This window comes from Coregonus clupeaformis, unplaced genomic scaffold (assembly GCF_020615455.1).
Source record: "Coregonus clupeaformis isolate EN_2021a unplaced genomic scaffold, ASM2061545v1 scaf0999, whole genome shotgun sequence".
Lineage (NCBI taxonomy): Eukaryota > Metazoa > Chordata > Actinopteri > Salmoniformes > Salmonidae > Coregonus > Coregonus clupeaformis.
The window spans coordinates 8,404-28,991 of NW_025534453.1; the positions used below are offsets into that span (position 1 = coordinate 8,404).

The following is a 20,588-nucleotide window of genomic DNA, read 5'->3' on the forward strand; positions in this document are numbered from 1 at the left end:
CCTAATTGCTCCTGTAAGAGTGTCTGCTAAATCAGGGTTTCCCAAACTCGGTCCTGGGGCCCCGCCCTGAGTGCACATTTTGTTTTTTGCCCTAGGATTTACACAGTTGATTCAAATATCCAACTCCTCAAGCTTTGATTGTTTGAATCAGCTGTGTAGTGCTAGGGCAAAAACCAAAATGTGTGGTAAATTACAAATGTAAATGTAATGGCTATTGAGGAAACAAGAATTTATTGAAAATATTGTATTTTCAGAAAACTAAAGGATTGAGTGATTACAAGTTATAGGGTCTCAGTGCTGTATCCTCTTCATTGATGTCTGGACAGTTAACTTCAGAAATAAATGTGTGTTTGCTACATGTTTCTTTAGTGTTAAAGCAAACTTAAGTCGATTTCAGATCGATTGTCTACTGGGCCAAGTTAAAATCCACTTTCATGTAAAAAAAAAAAAAATCATGACCAACATGCTTTTAGGGAAAGAGGATCAAATTCCATGACGCCCAGTTTAGAAAATTAACCCGACTTCCTAAAATGTAGTAAAATAATAATCTCGCTCGGGTTGGACTATTCAGACCTTACTCTCTGAGGTCAAATGTCAGTCAGTGGGCCTCGAGGTAGAAGTCTCCGCCCTTAACCACAGATCTAGGATCAGATTACCCTACACCAAATCCTAACCTTAACGATCATGGGGATGAAGAAAAAAAAATCTGACCCTGGACCAGTAATTATTATAGGGCCAAATTCTACCACCTCCATTGGACGGGTGGTTGGTTGGTCCACCGAGTCCGACCACCACTGGCCTCCTGTGGGGAAACAGAGAGAGAGATCCCCATTGTCATTAGTCCTCTGATGGCGTCTCCTCTCATTCTCCCCTCCCACCAACCAGCTTGCAGAAAACTGAGTCGTCTCTTTGGCACAGATCAGCAGGGGTGTCAAACTCCACCACCTTCCCAGAATGCATCACCAGCACCCTGTCTGAGTCCATGATGGTGTTCATCCTGTTGACAGAGAGAGAAAATCAAGGTGTCACTTTATTCAACTGTGACATCAAATTATGTTATAAATGTACCATGAAAACGTAAGTTATGTATAATTCGGTATAAATGTCTACTATAGCACTTAAGATCGTTATGTAAAGTTGTGTTCACTGAATAATTTACCTATGGGCAATGGTGAGGACGGTCTTGCCTTGAAACTTCTCTCTGATTGTCTGTTGTAGCAGCTTGTCAGTCTTTTGGTCAACACTGGCTGTGGCTTCGTCAATACACAGAATCTATAGAGAGGAAACAATGGTTGAGAAATAAAGCCATGTTAGTAATTGATATGGATGGTTGAATTCAAAGCCATGTTAGTAATTGATATGGATGGTTGAATTCAAAGCCATGTTAGTAATTGATATGGATGGTTGAATTCAAAGCCATGTTAGTAATTGATATGGATGGTTGAATTCAAAGCCATGTTACAAAGCCATGTTAGTAATTGATATGGATGGTTGAATTCAAAGCCATGTTAGTAATTTGGATGGATGAATTCAAAGCATGTTAGTAATTCATATGGATGGATGAATTCAAAGCCATGTTAGTAATTGATACGGATGGATGGTGCGGGCTGGTTCTTACATTAGCTTCAGTCAGCAGAGCCCTGGCCAGACACAGCAGCTGTCTCTGTCCCAGAGAGAAACATTTGCCCCTCTCTCCAACCTCAGCATCAAGACCACCTAAGATACACACAAAGGTTAGTGAGGTCACCTGACCAAACTCTTACAGACACAAACTAATTACTACCCTTCACTCTCTTCCTTTCTCACTCTCCTTTACTTCCTTGTTCCTTCACTCTCACTTCGTTTGATATCAGGGGGGAAAGTAGATTTCATTTCTTACCGGTACGGGACATACTATGTAATCTAGGGCTGTGGCGGTCATTACATTTTGTCAGCCGGTGATTGTCAAGCAAATAACTGCCGGTCTCATAGTAATTGACCATTAATGAACATAAACACATTTAGCATCTCCTGGCTTCCACGCATAGCCTACAAGCCAATGATGCAGACCTTAGGAACATCTACATTTAAAAAAGTCGAATAAATCTATGTAATATAGCCTACACCATCACAATAAATCCATTATTTATTTTAGACATGTCTAAAGAAACATGATATGAAGAAAATGTAGTCTATTTCAGAAGAACAGAATAGCATACTCTGAGTTGTCCATATGTTAGGCCCTGATCAGGCTATACCATATGGCTGTGGGCTACACTAGCTCAATTAGCAGACAAGATTATCTTAGAATTCCATGGCATTATTTTATAATATGAAGAATACAATTGAACATAGATGAATAAAATAGAAAGGATGTTTTCTCCAAAGGATTTCTGAGGGAGTGCGCACATGGGGCTATTCTGTATTGAGGGGTTAACAAAGAAACAGAAAGCTTTAGTTGTGATACAAACGTTTGGCTATATGTTTCGATTTTTAATACATTCTAAGGCTGCAAGATGTAACTAATGATGATTTGAAAAAAGTTGCATGAAAGTCATGAGCTCTGCTTTGTTTCTTGCACAGGCTGCACACACTTCATCAGTCTCTCATTCACAATTTGACAAGCACTTGATAATGCCTCAAATTTCCCGGCAGCATCCCCCTAGTGTGGCTGTAATGCCCTCTTAACAAAACAATGCCTTTTACAGCCAGTGGCTGAATATGTGCATTTGGAAAGTATTCAGACCCCTTCACTTTTTCCACATTTTGTTATGTTAGAGCCTTATTCTAAAATGGATTAAATTGATTTTGTTCCTCATCAATCTACACACAATACCCCATAATGACAAAGTGAAAACAGGTTTTTAGCAAATGTATTAAAAATAAAAAACCTTTTAAAAGCAACGAGGCTGATGCAACAGATCAGAACATTTAGCTTAAAATTTTAATAAACTATTAGGCTATTTCTTCACATTATAATCGCAGCAATGTGCACACGGCAGTAGGCTATACGCGTGAATGTTCCAAAATGCAAACACCATTCTCAAAAGTGATCATAAATGCGATTATGCATGTATTTCTTTATTATAAAGGTGCATTTTTATGGTGAAAATTATCTTCCCCAAACTTGAAACTCCCGCGCCGCCTATGTATGCATGTTAGGCTCTACACCGGTTGTAAAGTGGATTCATGTGCTTAATTTTAAGAAGTTATTTGGCCACTTTAGTTGTGATACAAACTTTATCAAAACATATACAGTGAGGGAAAAAAAGTATTTGATCCCCTGCTGATTTTGTATGTTTGCCCACTGACAAAGAAATGATCAGTCTATAATTTTAATGGTATGTTTATTTGAACAGTGAGAGACAGAATAACAACAAAAAAATCCAGAAAAACGCATGTAAAAAATGTTATAAATTGATTTGCATTTTAATGAGGGAAATAAGTATTTGACCCCCTCTCAATCAGAAAGATTTCTGGCTCCCAGGTGTCTTTTATACAGGTAACGAGCTGAGATTAGGAGCACACTCTTAAAGGGAGTGCTCCTAATCTCAGTTTGTTACCTGTATAAAAGACACCTGTCCACAGAAGCAATCAATCAATCAGATTCCAAACTCTCCACCATGGCCAAGACCAAAGAGCTCTCCAAGGATGTCAGGGACAAGATTGTAGACCTACACAAGGCTGGAATGGGCTACAAGACCATCGCCAAGCAGCTTGGTGAGAAGGTGACAACAGTTGGTGCGATTATTCACAAATGGAAGAAACACAAAATAACTGTCAATCTCCCTCGGCCTGGGGCTCCATGCAAGTTCTCACCTCGTGGAGTTGCAATGATCATGAGAACGTTGAGGAATCAGCCCAGAACTACATGGGAGGATCTTGTCAATGATCTCAAGGCAGCTGGGACCATAGTCACCAAGAAAACAATTGGTAACACACTACGCCGTGAAGGACTGAAATCCTGCAGCGCCCGCAAGGTCCCCCTGCTCAAGAAAGCACATATACATGCCCGTCTGAAGTTTGCCAATGAACATCTGAATGATTCAGAGGAGAACTGGGTGAAAGTGTTGTGGTCAGATGAGACCAAAATGGAGCTCTTTGGCATCAACTCAACTCGCCGTGTTTGGAGGAGGAGGAATGCTGCCTATGACCCCAAGAACACCATCCCCACCGTCAAACATGGAGGTGGAAACATTATGCTTTGGGGGTGTTTTTCTGCTAAGGGGACAGGACAACTTCACCGCATCAAAGGGATGATGGACGGGGCCATGTACCATCAAATCTTGGGTGAGAACCTCCTTCCCTCAGCCAGGGCATTGAAAATGGGTTGTGGATGGTTATTCCAGCATGACAATGACCCAAAACACACGGCCAAGGCAACAAAGGAGTGGCTCAAGAAGAAGCACATTAAGGTCCTGGAGTGGCCTAGCCAGTCTCCAGACCTTAATCCCATAGAAAATCTGTGGAGGGAGCTGAAGGTTCGAGTTGCCAAACGTCAGCCTCGAAACCTTAATGACTTGGAGAATATCTGCAAAGAGGAGTGGGACAAAATCCCTCCTGAGATGTGTGCAAACCTGGTGGCCAACTACAAGAAACGTCTGACCTCTGTGATTGCCAACAAGGGTTTTGCCACCAAATACTTATTTCCCTCATTGAAATGCAAATCAATTTCTAACATTTTTGACATGCGTTTTTCTGGATTTTTTTGTTGTTATTCTGTCTCTCACTGTTCAAATAAACCTACCATTAAAATTATAGACTGATCATTTCTTTGTCAGTGGGCAAACGTACAAAATCAGCAGGGGATCAAATACTTTTTCCCCTCACTGTAGGCCTATGTGCTAGGCTACATGAGGTGTGGGACTATGATTTGAAAAAGTAATGAATTAGGCGCTGTTTCTTGCCTTAATGCACACAAGCTGGGCATCATTCACAAGTGATAATACAGTTGAAGTCAGAAGTTTACATACACTTAGGTTGGAGTCATTAAAACTTGTTTTTCAACCACTCCACAAATGTCTTGTTAACAAACTATAGTTTGGGCAAGTCGGTTAGGACATCTACTTTGTGCAATTTTTCCAACAATTGTTTACAGACAGATTATTTCACTTATAATTCATTGTATCACAATTCCAGTGGGTCAGAAGTTTACATACACTAAGTTGACTGTCCCTTTAAACAGCTTGGAAAATTCCAGAAAATGATGACATGGCTTTAGAAGGTTCTGATAGGCTAATTGACATCATTTGAGTCAATTGGAGGTGTACCTGTGGATGTATTTCAAGGCCTACCTTCAAACTCTGTGCCGCTTTGCTTGACATCATGAGAAAGTCAAAAGAAATCAGCCAAGACCTCAGAAAAAAAATTGTAGACCTCCACAAGTCTGGTTTATCCTTGGGAGCAATTTCCAAACGCCTGAAGGTACCACGTTCAGCTGTACAAACAATAGTATGCAAGTATAAACACCATGGGACCACGCAGCCGTCATACCGCTCAGGAAGGAGACGCGTTCTGTCTCCTAGAGATGAACGTACTTTGGTGCGAAAAGTGCAAATCAATCCCAGAACAACAGCAAAGGACCTTGTGAAGATGCTGGAGGAAACAGGTACAAAACTATCTATATCCACAGTAAAACGAGTCCTATATCGACATAACCTGAAAGGCCGCTCAGCAAGGAAGAAGCCACTGCTCCAAAACCGCCATAAAAAAGCCAGAATACGGTTTGCAACTGCACATGGGGACAAAGATTGTACTTTTTGGAGAAATGTCCTCTGGTCTGATGAAACAAAAATAGAACTGTTTGGCCATAATGACCATCGTTATGTTTGGAGGAAAAAGGGGGTACCTTGCAAGCCGAAGAACACCATCCCAACCGTGAAGCACGGGGGTGGCAGCATCATGCTGTGGGGGTGCTTTGCTGCAGGAGGGACTGGTGCACTTCTCAAAATAGATGGCATCATGAGGAAGGAAAAGTATGTGGATATATTGAAGCAACATCTCAAGACATCATTCAGGAAGTTAAAGCTTGGTCGCAAATGGGTCTTCCAAATGGACAATGACCCCAAGCATACTTCCAAAGTTGTGGCAAAATGGCTTAAGGACAACAAAGTCAAGGTATTGGAGTGGCCATCACAAAGCCCTGACCTCAATCCTATAGAAAATTTGTGGGCAGAACTGAAAAAGCGTGTGCGAGCAAGGAGGCCTACAAACCTGACTCAGTTACACCAGCTCTGTCAGGAGGAATGGGCCAAAATTCACCCAACTTATTGTGGGAAGCTTGTGGAAGGCTACCCGAAACGTTTGACCCAAGTTAAACAATTTAAAGGCAAAGCTACCAAATACTAATTGAGTGTATGTAAACTTCTGACCCACTGGGAATGTGATGAAATAAATAAAAGCTTAAATAAATCACTCTCTACTATTATTCTGACATTTCACATTCTTAAAATAAAGTGGTGATCCTAACTGACCTAAGACAGGGAATTTTTACTAGGATTAATTGTCAGGAATTGTGAAAAACTGAGTTTAAATGTATTTGACTAAGGTGTATGCAATCTTCCGACTTCAACTGTATATCATTGACAAGTGATAGGCTAATATTGTCACCAATTAGACTATTCTTGATTTAATCTTGTCTTTATTTAGAAAAAAATACATGTAATCTATGCACTTAAATAGCGGATAGAGGACACATTTCCCATGGTTAATTTTAATGCCAGCCAGATAGGCTATACTTCTGTTGTAAAGCGAAGAAATGTGTTTAATATTAGGAAAGTTGAGAAATAAATATAGTAGGCCTAGCCTATAGAAAGCTGATGGGATCCTCCTCTTTTTAATAGACGCCATCAATAATATACATATAATAATATAATAATATATAATATGCCATTTAGCAGACGCTTTTATCCATGACTTACAGTCATGCGTGCATACATTTTTTTGTGTATGGGTGGTCCCGGGGATCGAACCCACTACCTTGGCGTTACAAGCGCCGTGCTCTACCAGCCGAGCTACAGAGGATCAAAACGATGTTCTCACACAATTGCAGAGCCTATAGAAATGTTGCGCAACATGAGCTCATGGGCTCTCATGAAGTGTTTGATTTGATTTTTGATTACATTTGCATTGATGTCAGAATGATTAGAGGGACAATAGAGTGCTGAGTACCAGGCAGTTAGCACGTTTGGTAGGCTACTAATGACCATCAGCAGCAGAGCTTGGAGAAGCCTAGTTACCATGACTAAGTGTGGAGGTAATACGGTCACCGTAACAGCCCTAGTCTAATCATAGAATTTCATATAGATGCAGAGATTACATATAGAATCCCTATTAATGTCATATGATCTCCGTGGGCCTAGTAAAGATTTGTCATATAACTTTTATCATGTATTAACTTTTAATGTGGCATAATAACAACCAGTCATGATGTTTTCATTAGATTGTGAAACGATCACTTCAAAAGGCATTCCTGTTGGCTATCCACGCATGTTTTTCCACTCACAAAATAATTCCAGCATCCACAGTGCACCTGCAATTTGCTGAATGGAAAGATAAATCTGTAAAAAATTTAACTAAAAGTGTAATGACATTCGGCGATTGTCATTAGGCCCACAGCATTTGTAGCCCGAATTGATGCATCCAATGCTGTACGCGCGCATCTCGGTCACTTATCTCTGCCTTTGCAACATTTTAGTGTTCTCTTCGAACCACAACGCAATTTGGAGGGTATCTGGACCGTGTTCTAGTCAACTCGCTCATTTCCATGCAGCTGACATGCGGTAATGTTAAATAATGGTGTAATTGCCTATAGTTTTCTTGGCATTTCCTTTTAATTATTGTGATGGGTCACGTTTTACCGGTACGGCGTACCCACACTATTTATTTTGCCGGGACATTTACTTTCACCTGTTTGATACCCCTCTTCTCTCCATTGGTCTCTCATTCTGTATGTCTGTTTAATTCAACTACTCTTCTGACCATAACTCTATCCTCCTGATTCCTGCTTATAAGCAAAAACTGAAGCAGGAAGCACCAGTGATTCGGTTAATAAAAAAGTGGTCAGATGACGCAGATGCTAAGCTACAGGACTGTTTTGCTAGCACAGACTGGAACATGTTCCGGGATTCTTCAGACAGCATTGAGGAGTACACCACATCAGTCACTGGCTTCATCAATAAGTGCATCGATGATGTCGTCCCCACAGTGACCGTACGTACATACCCCAACCAGAAGCCATGGATTACAGGAAACATCCGCACTGAGCTAAAGGGTAGAGCTGCCGCTTTCAAGGAACGGGGAACGGGACTCTAACCCGGACGCTTATAAGAAATCCCGCTATGACCTCCGACGAACCATCAAACAGGCAAAGAGTCAATACAGGTCTAAGATTGAATCATACTACACTGGCTCTGACGCTCGTCGGATGTGGCAGGGCTTGAAAACTATTACAGACTACAAAGGGAAGCACAGCCGCGAGCTGCCCAGTGACACAAGCCTACCAGACGAAGCTAAACCACTTCTATGCTCGCTCGAGGCAAGCAACACTGAAGCATGCATGAGAGCACCAGCTGTTCCGGATGACTATGTGATCACGCTCTCCGTAGCCGATGTGAGTAAGACTTTTAAGCAGGTCAACATTCACAAGGCCGCAGGGCCAGACGGATTACCAGGACGTGTACTCCGAGCATGTGCTGACCAACTGGCAAGTGTCTTCACTGACATTTTCAACATGTCCCTGACTGAGTCTGTAATACCAACATGTTTCAAGCAGACCACCATAGTCCCCGTGCCCAAGAACTCTAAGATAACCTGCCTAAATGACTACCGACCCGTAGCACTGACGTCTGTAGCCATGAAGTGCTTTGAAAGACTGGTCATGGCTCACATCAACAGCATAATCCCAGAAACCCTAGACCCACTCCAATTTGCATACCGCCCCAACAGATCCACAGATGATGCAATCTCTATCGCACTCCACACTGCCCTTTCCCACCTGGACAAGAGGAACACCTACGTGAGAATGCTATTCATTGACTACAGCTCAGCATTCAACACCATAGTGCCCTCTAAGCTCATCACTAAGCTAAGGATCCTGGGACTAAACACCTCCCTCTGCAACTGGATCCTGGACTTCCTGACGGGCCGCCCCCAGGTGGTAAGGGTAGGTAACAACACATCTGCCACACTGATCCTCAACACGGGGGGCCCCTCAGGGGTGCGTGCTCAGTCCCCTCCTGTACTCTCTGTTCACCCATGACTGCATGGCCAGGCACGACTCCAACACCATCATTAAGTTTGCCGACGACACAACAGTGGTAGGCCTGATCACCGACAACGATGAGACAGCCTATAGGGAGGAGGTCAGAGATCTGGCCGTGTGGTGCCAGGACAACAACCTCTCCCTCAACGTGACCAAGACAAAGGAGATGATTGTGGACTACAGGAAAAAAAAGAGGACTGAGCACACCCCCATTCTCATCGACGGGGCTGTAGTGGAACAGGTTGAGAGCTTCAAGTTCCTTGGTGTCCACATCACCAACGAACTATCATGGTCCAAACACACCAAGACAGTCGTGAAGAGGGCACGACAAAGCCTATTCCCCCTCAGGAGACTAAAAAGATTTGGCATGGGTCCTCAGATCCTCAAAAAATTCTACAGCTGCACCATCCTGACTGGTTGCATCACCGCCTGGTATGGCAACTGCTTGGCCTCTGACTGCAAGGCACTACAGAGGGTAGTGCGTACGGCCCAGTACATCACTGGGGCAAAGCTTCCTGCCATCCAGGACCTCTATACCAGGCGGTGTCAGAGGAAGGCCCTCAAAATTGTCAAAGACTCCAGCCACCCTAGTCATAGACTGTTCTCTCTGCTACCGCACGGCAAGCGGTACCGGAGTGCCAAGTCTAGGTCCAAAAGACGTCTCAACAGCTTCTACCCCCAAGCCATAAGACTCCTGAACAGCTAATCATGGCTACCCGGACTATTTGCACTGCCCCCCCACCCCATCCTTTTTACGCTGCTGCTACTCTGTTAAGTATTTATACATAGTCACTTTAACTCTACCCACATGTACATATTACCTCAACTACCTCAACTAGCCGGTGCCCCCGCACATTGACTCTGCAACGGTACCCCCCTGTATATATAGCCTCCCTACTGTCACTTTATTTTACTTCTGCTCTTTTTTTCTCAACACTTTTTTTTTGTTGTTGTTTTATTCTTACTTTTTTTGTTTAAAATAAATGCACTGTTGGTTAAGGGCTGTAAGTAAGCATTTCACTGTAATGTCTTTACCTGTTGTATTCGGCGCATGTGACCAATAAAATTTGATTTGATTTGATTTTATTATGTTTCTCGTCTGCTATATCACCCTCTCATTTGCATGCTTTGTCATCATCCATCTCCCTTCTGTCACATCACAATCTCCCTCCTCTACTGTCCTCATTAATCCTCTCTCCCTCCTCTACCTTCTCTTTCTCTCCCACCCACCCTCCCTCTCTCTCTCTCTCTCCCACCCACCCTCCCTCTCTCTCTCTCTCTCTCTCACCCACCCTCCCTCTCTCTCTCTCTCACCCACCCTCCCTCTCTCTCTCTCTCTCACCCACCGATGCGGTTGATGACAGGACTCAGGTGACAGTGTTCCAGGGCCTCCAGTAGCCGGGGGTCAGGGTGACGTCCACATGGGTCCAGGTTCTCCCTCACCGTCCCGCTGAACAGGAACGGGTCCTGGGGGATGATGGCCAGCTTGGACCTGCAGGGGGAGCCACAAACACAGTGTGAAAAATGGAACTGTAGTCTACGCTAGATTCATGAAGGAAGGAAGGAAGGAACGAACAAACAAACAAAAGGAATTGATTTTTGGTAGTTCAAAATATGCAGACATGCTCGATGAATGTCGTCACCTATAAAAGGGCTTTTATTACAGATCACCATCATCATCCAAGTGCACAATAATGTTGTGTCGAGCAGTTGGAAAAGTACAAAAAAACGTTTAAATCCATTATTATCATTATCACACCACCACCACAGTCATCAACATAATCTCTTCCTTCCCTCACCTGAGCTGGGCCAGTCCCACCTGACTGGTGTCCACTCCATCCACTAAGATCTGACCCTGGTTCAGCTCCACCATGCGGAAGAGGGCCAGGAACAGGGTGGACTTGCCTGAGCCCGTCCGGCCCACCACCCCCACCTTCTCCCCAGGCCGGACCACCAGGCTCACCCCGTCCAGGGCGTTGGGCAGACCCTCTCTGTAGGACAGCACAGCCCCACGGAACTCCACCCAACCCTGCTCCGGCCACGAGGTGGGCACCTATGGTAAAGACGGAAGTAGATGGGTCCTCAGTCATTTAATAAATGCACTTGTTTTCTATTCCCCTGATGTACTGAATGAATGGCCACTTCAGTAAGAAGTAACTGACCAGGCTAAAAGACCCAAACAACATTAACAAAAATATGTTGTAATTTTAGAAAATGTATGCACTCATTAACTGTAAGTCGCTCTGGATAAGAGCGTCTGCTAAATGACTAAAATGTAAATGTAAATGTAGAAAGAACACCTATCCAACACCTCATAAAGACAACCACTGAAAACCAGCCACATAACCTAAAGGTCTACAGAGTGGCGTACACTTCTGACAAAATGAGTTATGGAGCCTCTTGAATGAGGTGCAACAGAGTGGCATGCTATAAGGCACACACCCTCACAGGACTCCTCACCTGTGGGCTGCCGTGTTGTGGCTCAGTGGGCAGGGTGGTGGAGTACTCCTCAGTGCGCTCCACACTCACCAGCTGCATCTCTGTCTGGGTGAAGCTGAAGATGAGGCCTGACAGCAGGCCTGTGATGGACAGAGCATAGGACAGGGACAGACCCACCAGACCTGGCAGGGAGAACACCCATAGGACAAACAGTCATTATTAAGGACTAGGCACAGCAAACAAGAGTATACTCTACACAAAACATTAGGAACACCCCCCCCCCCACTTTATACCCTCAGAGCAGCCTCGATTCGTTGGGGGCATGGACTCTACAAGGTGTCGAAAGCGTTCCGCAGGGATGCTGGCCCATGTTGACTCCAATGCGCTCCACAGTTGTGTCAAGTTGGCTGGATGTCCTTTGGGTGGTGGACCATTCTTGAAACACATGGAAAACTGTTGCGCATGGAAGAACCCAGCAGCATTGCAGTTCTTGACACAAACGGTGCGCCTGGCACCTACTACCATACCCCATTCAAAAGCACTTAAATATTTTGTCTTGCCCATTCACCCTCTGAATGGCACACATACACAACCCATGTCTCAATTTTCTCAAGGCTTAAAAATCATTCTTTAACCTGTCTCCTCCCCTTCATCTACACTGATTGAAATGGATTTAACAAGTGACATTAATAAGGGATCATAGCTTTCACCTGGATTCACCTGGTCAGTCTGTCATGGAAAGAACAGGTGTTCTTCATGTTTTGTATACTCAGTGTACATGTACTGATACTATTTCTAGATTATCCTCTACAGTAGCCTCAAGAACTACTAGATATCAACAGTATAATCTGAGTCCAGATTATCTAAACCTGAGCTGACTAAGGCACACATGCTAACATGCTAGCTGGCTGCTCACCTGGGTCGATGGATTTGAACTGGTGCTGGACGACAGCGATCACGCCGATGCCCGTCACCACGACGACGCCGATCATCTGCAGGCGGATGTCCAGCCACTGCATGGCGGCGTTGCTAAGGAACAGACAGCGCTGGTTCTGCTCCAGACGCCGCTCGTTTTCCTCCTCGAATCTGGAGCCACAACAGACAGACACAGAACATGAGTCTCCGTCCACTCGAAGGTTACCTAATTCATACATTGATAGCAATATTTCAGCTGTAACCGCAGGCAGACAACTGTGTATTTACACTGAAATCCTATTAACTAATTTTCACATTTTCAAATATTACAGTAGTAGCCAGCACAAAAAACTGTTTTGGCTAGGACCTTGGACTGGTCCTAGAGAGGTACAGGTTGAGCAGGCTTTTGTGCCAGCTCAGCTCTAACCGCTAACACCCCTGATTCAACTAGCCAAATCAAGGTTGGTAACCACAGATCTAGGTGGGCCCAAAATATAAATTCCTCATTCTAACTTTACCGTCCTCACCTGGCGGCACTGGAACTTGCTCGGATGGTACCCAGGCCGCTCAGCGTCTCAGAGAAATGTGAATACACCGGTGAGAGGGTGAGGCTGCACAGACGCTTCAGGTCTCTGGATGTGTGTCGGTAGAAGCGCTGTGTGCGGTGGTAGAGCAGGCCCAGGGGCAGCAGGGGCACAAGGACCCAAGGCAGGCCATAGCTCATCACTACCAGCATGCCCAGCAGGCCGAAGATGTTAGCCAGCAGGATGTTGAGGAAGAAAGGGAGCGTGTCATCCACGCTGTACAGGTCGGAGGAGAAGCGGTTAAGGATGCGGCCCAGCGGTGTAGTGTCAAAGAAGGTAACTGTAGCCTGGATTGATTTAGAGAGAGGCGGGTCAGGGTTAGTTAGGTGTGTTTGTACTCTATCATGGCAATGTAAACAATAAACATTACAAACACTTGGACTAAAGTAGTCTAGAAGTCTAAACCACTGCCTCCGGATCACATATACCGCTGCAGCATGGGTTTGAATCCAGACCAATGCCTTTTCAGCCAAAAACGAGCTTTCCCACTGTCTCTCCTCTATCCAATAAAGCATTTTTGTTTATGTAAAAAAAAATATACCTTTAAAAAAATACTACAAAATGTATAATAATATACAAAATATATATTTATTTTTTTACAAACAGTACCCAACACTAGAAATGTGTGGACACAACAAGTACACTGTAAATTACCTACAGAACATCAACTCTCACTATCACACAGTGGAGGCTGCTGAGGAGAGGACGGCTCACAATAATGGCTGGAATGGAGTCAAGGGAGTGGTATCAACCACATGGAAACCATGTCTTTGATGTGTTTGATACCATTCCATTGACTCCATTCCAGCCATTACTATGAGCCATCCTCCCCTCAGCAGCCTCCACTCTCAAAGCATTAGTTGAACCATGAGAATTTTTCAGAAAAAATCATAACTATGCTACAAATGTAAAATACTGCCTTTGCATGATTGAAACCATGCTGATGGCCCATGACTAAACCAGTTGCCTGAGGGGTCAACTGAACAGAAGATGCCCACCTTGAGGACCGTGTCCAGCAGTCTGTTGTGGACGACCGATGCTGCACGGATGCCTCCATAGGCGAAGAGGAAGGCTCGGAATGCGGTGAAGACCGTGTTAGCCCCCGCAATGGAACCGTAAACTGTCAGATAGAACTTCACCTCCGAGCTCATGTTGGCGAAAGGTGTCGTTTCCTTAATATTGACCGGGTACCTGGGGATAAGGGGGAGAAAATACACATTTTAATTTGCAATTGCTTAATAAATCTTGTCATGCGTGTGTGCTGCATCATGGATGTCTGTGGGATTTTACACCTAATCCTTTTACTGCACAATCTAAAATATTTAGATTTAGAGGCTCTGTCTATAAATGTATGCAGAGCATCAAAGTATGACATAAAGCAGTGTGGAGTCATAAGTGAATTATATAGGAGGAATCACACTGCACATTCGGAGTAATTGAATCTTATCCAGCGTATCAGTCCCAACGTTGTAACAACCTCTATCTAACTTACATTAGTCCTCCAGGAGAGAATAGCATCAGGTGTGGTGAGCTGTAGGCAGGCATGAGAACACTCTGGGCGGAACCATTGTTCTTCAGGTTAGAGATCCAGTGGGACAGCCACCAGTCAGACACATTCTTAGAGGCTGAGGGACAGAGACAGCAAAATGTACAATACATATGCAAGCCTGCAAAGGCAACAGAAGTGTGATGTCATATATTAAGGCACCAGGTGGTCGCTGTACCTTGCATGAGGAGTAGGGACACCAGGATGGAGACAGCCAAGGCCCCTCCTACCGCTCTCCAGTACGCGTGGTAAACCTTCCAGGCCAGCCCGCCCACCGCCTTCTGCTCCTCCCCTGACAGTGAAGACTCCTCCTCTGCAAACAGCTCATTGGACGGACCCTGCTCCTCCTCTCGCTCAATAACATCTGATTTAAGTCAGAATGCACATAAAAAACACCTGGCAATTTTTCCATACAGTAGTCCATCACTCAATTCAACAACAAGGTGTAGAAAGTAATCAAATGGACCTTAATTCCTCTGCATCAGTGATATTAGCACTGTGTTGCAAGCAATATATTCCAAAACACAATGCTAAGAGACATTAATGACAACTGGTACCTTTCTCCTTTGCATTACTGTCATTCTTCCGGTTCTTGGGCACTGCTTCTACCAAAGGAAGGACCTCTTCAGGTGTACCTATTTAAAACGAATGAGAAGGGCATACAGAGTTTATTCAGACATAAATACAGTATGTTTATACAGAAAAGTAATTCATTCATTATTCCATTATCAATTGAAGAACATAAGGCCAGAGTTCACTACCTGTTTTAATAATTGTTCCATTGTCCATGAGAATCACCACATCAGCTTTGTCCACAAACTCTATGCGGTGGGTGCAAAGGATTCTGGTCTTGCTCCTGAGGATTCCCAAGATGCATCTCTCCATGAGGTGATGGGCCACGTCAGTGTCTACTGCTGCCAGTGGATCGTCCAGGAGGAAAATGTCTTTCTCCTTGTGTGTTTAAAAGAGAGAGGGGGAGTATGCAGATGTGTGCAAGAGAGATAAAGACAAAAAGAGAGATTGACATTCAATACAAAAAGCAAATCATTGAATGTTTTCTGCTATCCATACCTCTAACCTGGCAAACGTTTGCTTGTTAAATAAAGTTGGAGATTCACTGAAACACAGTCTCTCTCTTTTCTAGATGGCTGTTGTGTTACCATGAATTCTGGTGAGGACTCTTACCATGTAAACAGCTCTGGCCAAGGCCAGGCGAGCTTTCTGTCCTCCACTCAGAGTTACTCCGTTCTCTCCCACCTCGGTCCTGTCCCCATTAGGCAGAATCTGGACAAACAAGACAATTCAGTCAAATACTTTCAAATGTACAGAGTTTGGAATTTGTGTTTATAACATTCATTGGATATATCAGAAATATATTTGGGGTTGGTCAAGTAAAGTTTGGACTGGGCCAAAATAAAATGGAACGAGGGAGAAAGCTAGCATTGAGGTTGTCTGTGAGGATAAGAGAGATTGAAGCAGAGAAACAAATAAAGAGAGTGAAAGGTGAGATCATGAGAGATAATGAGAGATAATGAGAGAGGTGAGTCTCACATTGAGGTCGTCTGTGAGTGCACAGGCCTCCACCACGGCCTGGTAGAAGGAACTGTTGTAGTCCCTGCCAAACAGGATGTTGTCCCGCACTGTTGCATGCTGGATCCACGGCTCCTGGGCGGCCAGACCAAACCCATCCTCCCTGCCCTGGACGTATACAACACCTCCACGCCTACAGAGGGAAGTAATAACTCAATGATATCCAAAAAGGTAATTGAAATAAACAAACAAAACAAATTTACTTGAGTGTTGTAAGCTTTGTAAATGAGGCGATTAGCACTACCTGTTGAGTTCTCCAGTGATGGCTGCCAGTAAGGAGCTCTTCCCACAGCCCACCTTGCCCACCACAACAACTAGGGATCCCTGGCAGACAAGAAAACAACATTACAACATTGCAGTGATAAGATGGTAGACTCCATGATTTCCGCGCTGTATAGGTTACATAGTTTGTGATGCAGGGTGCACACCTTAGTGATGGTGAGGTTGAGGCTATGGAGCAGCAGACTTCCTTTGGGGGACTCAGTCTCAGAGCCAGTATCTCCCTCTGTGGGGTGGTCTGGCCCCCCGGGGCCCTGCCATGAGAACGTGCCCTGACTCATGACAATGGTGTCCTGGGGGTCCTCAGGGACCACTAAGTTGGAGCCACAAAGTCAATGAAAAACATTCATACACATATTTGCATATCTCACTTTCATAGACACAGAGTTATTGCGTTATTGTATTAATTAATAATGTATGTACAAGCAAAATGTACTTTATTTATTTATGCTGCACACACACACACACACCTACCTACCTACCATGACTGAAGTATGCATCTAGGTCCTGGTTGGGAAGCTTGAGGAAGCGTTGGATGCGGTCCAGGGACACCTTGGCCTCCAGGGTGCCGTTGAGGACCCAGGGGAAGCTGTTGAGGGGGAGGATCAGCATGCCCACTAGAGCCAGAGTGGTGAACACCTGCAATGGAGGAGGGAAAGTCTGATTAGTCTGATGTACTCACATCATCGTGTTCCTGGGTATCAGTTAGTATGTCTTTCAACAGTTAGTATGTCTGTTCCAATGTCCATTCTAGCATAGCTACCCACTTGGAATGTTCTATCCGAAACATTACTTCATACAAGGCGGTATGCTAGTGAGGACATTGGAACAGATTGATTGCTAAATAGTTTGCTCACTTATAAATGGTAACTACTATCGCATGAAGCACTGTAGTTTCACAAAATGAAACATGGACCATGCCTACCTTGGCTGCAGTGAGCTCATGGCCGAGCAGCACGTATGTGACGAAGGTGATGATCGATATAACTACGGGTAGAGCTCCCCAGGTGTACACACACACAGCATCCAGGTACTTAATGGCCTTGAGGTGGGACAGCTCTTGCCTCCGACAATCTGCTATCTTCTGGGCAAAGTATGCCTCCCAGTTGTAGAATTTTATGACTCGTATTCCAAAGAGGACCTCTGTCATTAGCTGGAAGGCAAGGACAGGGCAGACAGATGACATTGTTGAGTTCACATCTTTAGGTGAAACTTCTGCAAGCAGTTTCGAAGCTTGATATCGAAGACTTTTAATATAAAAGCTGTAGAAGTTGTATATAGTAATTACTACTTAATTACTACTTAATAGTACTAGTCTACACAATAAACATAATAGCATCCATATTGATGTTTGCTATGGTTGGTGTGTTAAGATAAAAGTCAAAGATAGTCAAAGTCATAGAGAATTTCTCACCTTGACACGACTATCCTTATGTGTGAGCATGTGCTTGTTATTCTCCATGATCTTCGAGGCCAGCACCTTATTGAGCGGCACCAGCAGCAGAGCCACACCCAGTCCTCCTAGGAAGGCCACGCCCACCTGCAGGTAGAGCAGGTAAAGGGCGATAGAGAACTGGAAGGGCAGGCTCCACATCTCGTGGAAACTGTTGAAGAAGTTGACCACGCGGTCAGTGTCCGTGCTCATGAAGTTCACCACCTCGCCCAGGGTGAACTGCGCCGCCAGGCCGCCGCCGCTGACCCGCAGTGCTTTGCCGTAGATGGCCGAGACAAGGGCGGCGCGCGCCGAGAGTGAGACCTTCGAGACCTCGAAGACGAAGAGGTTCCGGATGAGGGCAGAGAATAAGGTGCTGAAGAAAAGGCCCGTGGCACACCAGGCCCCCCAGCTGACGGGGGCCCCCTCCTCCTCCATGTAGCGCACCAGGCTGCTGAGGAGCAGGGGCCCCGCAAAGCCCAGCATGTTGCCCGCTAGCTTCAGCACACCAAGCAGGTAGTAGCGCAGCCCGAAGGCTTTGTGCAACACTTTTAACAGTCCTACCTCCTCCACTGCTATACCAGATAGTTCCTCCTGGAGGGGTGAAGTCCATGTTCCGTTCTGTAGGCTTCTGTTTGCAGGCCTGGGTGTAGTGTTCCTCTGTGTTGCTGCCCCCTGTTGGCAGTCCTCCCAGCAGCGGAGGAAGTGTCGGCGCACTGCGCTGGTGCGGAGCCTCCGGGGAAGGAGATAGACGTCGCACGGCCTCTCCAGCTCTCCGCACCGCCCGCGCCTCAGCAGAGGGTTCAACCATAGGTAGAGCAGGCGGGAGACGCAGCTACTGCCATCCTCTGCCACCATTTCTCCCGTGTCCTGGTAGGAACTCTCTGGGATGAGGAGAGAGCTGTCTGCATCATTGACGGACATGGTTGTGTAACTCCCTTCACCGACACAGGGAGCAGCGAAGGCCAGGAAGTAGACCAGGAGAGGGAGTCCCCGGGCGGCCGCGAGCCCCAGCCGTGCCACTCTAAGGGGCTCCGCCAGATCCAGATAGGTGGCATCCTGGGCGTAAGCCAGCAGGGTGACCACCAGGTTAGGGATAGGCAACAGGACCAGCAGTAGTAACAAAGAGGGACCCCTGGTTCTTCTATAGATGGACCTCTGGAGGACAAGCAGGGCCCCAAAGTGGACCAGCCAGGCCAGGACGGCACATCCATCAGCCAGGACGTCCAGGTACATGTCCCCCTGGTGGAGGAGGGCCACCAGGACCAAGTCCCCCACAAAGAGCAGGGCCACCAGCAGGGCCGAGGCCACCCTGAGGCCCCAGCCACACGGGGGAGAGGACCGGAGGAGGCTGCATCTGTGTAATGCAAAAGGATAAAATGGTAGATGAGCTGTCTGAAATATGGCCTGGCTAGATATAATAACTGATAAAGATGCAGATCTACAGAATGGGATCCAGTACAGACATAAACTAGACATGAACTTACTGTTCTGGAAGTAGAAATCAAATGCATCTTTATTTTACCTAGGTACATGTAGGTATAATATGTGGGCCTGTATCGCATACTACTGTATGTATTGTAGGATTAATGGTGGCCAGAATGTTCTAGCCTAGCCGTTACCTCTGAGCACTCAGGTAGCAGGCACTGAAGACTGCCACCACAGCGTGAGCCAGGGCTCCCAGAACCAGCTGGTTAAAACAGGGGCTGATGGCTCCATCCCGCCACACTGGGAAAGGGTTGAGGGTGTCCGTGTGGCACAGGCCTGAGATTAACTCACTGGGGCCAAAATCAGCCACCACACCTCTCCCCATTCTCCAAGCATCTGTTGAAAAGTTTATAAACATTGCAGATATCTACACAACTTCTGTAATTCGTTTTTTAACGTGTCTGGTCAAATCTGTCAGCAACACTTGCAGTTGACTACAACTAGGCCTACCTGTGTTTAGCTTGTCAAACAGGTTGGGTTTTTAAGGGTGAGTTTACATAGGCTACAACACAGTTCTGTACTAGCTAGCTACACTATATATGTAGCTAAATGTTTTGTTTTGGCTGGTCATAAGAAATGTGTTTGTATCTCTATAAGCAGTCTACTGTCAGCTAATTTGAAGGCCTCTACGATTCAGTTGCACATGGTTTAGCTAGTTAGCTAGTTGTCATAGTCGACTAGTCAGCCATACTTGCTTGGGTGGACATTTGTAAATATTGGGATGAGTGGCTAGCAAATCTCTCACCAGCGGCGTGTGTTATTGTTCGTCAAGTTAATTAAACATTGCCTTTTGCATGATATAAAGCGTATATATGGCAAGACTCTCTCTGCAACTTGGGATAACACAATTGTCAAGGTAAAGTTAAATACCGGTTTACAGTTTTTGATCCATGGATGAATGTAGCATTTTGTGGCGGTAGCATCAGCAGTGTGACAGCTTCCGGTGACGCCACACATGGATGTTTTTCTCCAAAGCACAGGGCGCGTTCGCAAATGTATGCAGTCGGTGAAGTCGATATTGTTGCAATAATTTAAATAATCGTGTATATTGTTGTAAATTCATTAACTAATTAA

At 45.1% G+C, this 20,588-nt stretch overlaps 1 protein-coding gene across 1 annotated transcript; it reads right to left on the bottom strand.

Annotated features, from left to right (window-relative positions):
• Positions 1 to 30: 30 nt before the first annotated feature.
• Positions 31 to 20,450, bottom strand: LOC121534028 (ATP-binding cassette sub-family C member 10). The gene is made up of 22 exons (XM_041840446.2): positions 20,385 to 20,450; positions 19,649 to 19,850; positions 18,009 to 19,383; positions 17,520 to 17,747; positions 17,077 to 17,233; positions 16,744 to 16,907; positions 16,560 to 16,639; positions 16,277 to 16,448; positions 15,911 to 16,009; positions 15,487 to 15,676; positions 15,283 to 15,360; positions 14,904 to 15,089; positions 14,672 to 14,804; positions 14,178 to 14,370; positions 13,123 to 13,466; positions 12,597 to 12,766; positions 11,702 to 11,862; positions 11,041 to 11,294; positions 10,588 to 10,733; positions 1,619 to 1,716; positions 1,160 to 1,272; positions 31 to 997 (listed from the first exon to the last, which is right to left on the bottom strand). The coding sequence occupies exons 2-22, from the start codon at positions 19,837 to 19,839 to the stop codon at positions 862 to 864; spliced, it is 4,668 nt and encodes a 1,555-aa protein (XP_041696380.2). The 5' UTR covers positions 19,840 to 19,850; positions 20,385 to 20,450; the 3' UTR covers positions 31 to 861.
• Between the last annotated feature and the right edge of the window lie 138 nt (positions 20,451 to 20,588).

Bases quoted from the DNA above. Each gene is read 5' to 3' on its own strand.
- LOC121534028 (XM_041840446.2), bottom strand. From the start codon at position 19,839: ATGGGGAGAGGTGTGGTGGCTGATTTTGGCCCCAGTGAGTTAATCTCA. The intron at 11,863-12,596 runs GTGAGCAGCCAG...TCTCCCTGCCAG, and splicing joins GTTCAAATCCATCGACCCAG to GTCTGGTGGGTCTGTCCCTG. The intron at 10,734-11,040 runs GTGAGGGAAGGA...CTCCCCCTGCAG, and splicing joins GTGGGACTGGCCCAGCTCAG to GTCCAAGCTGGCCATCATCC.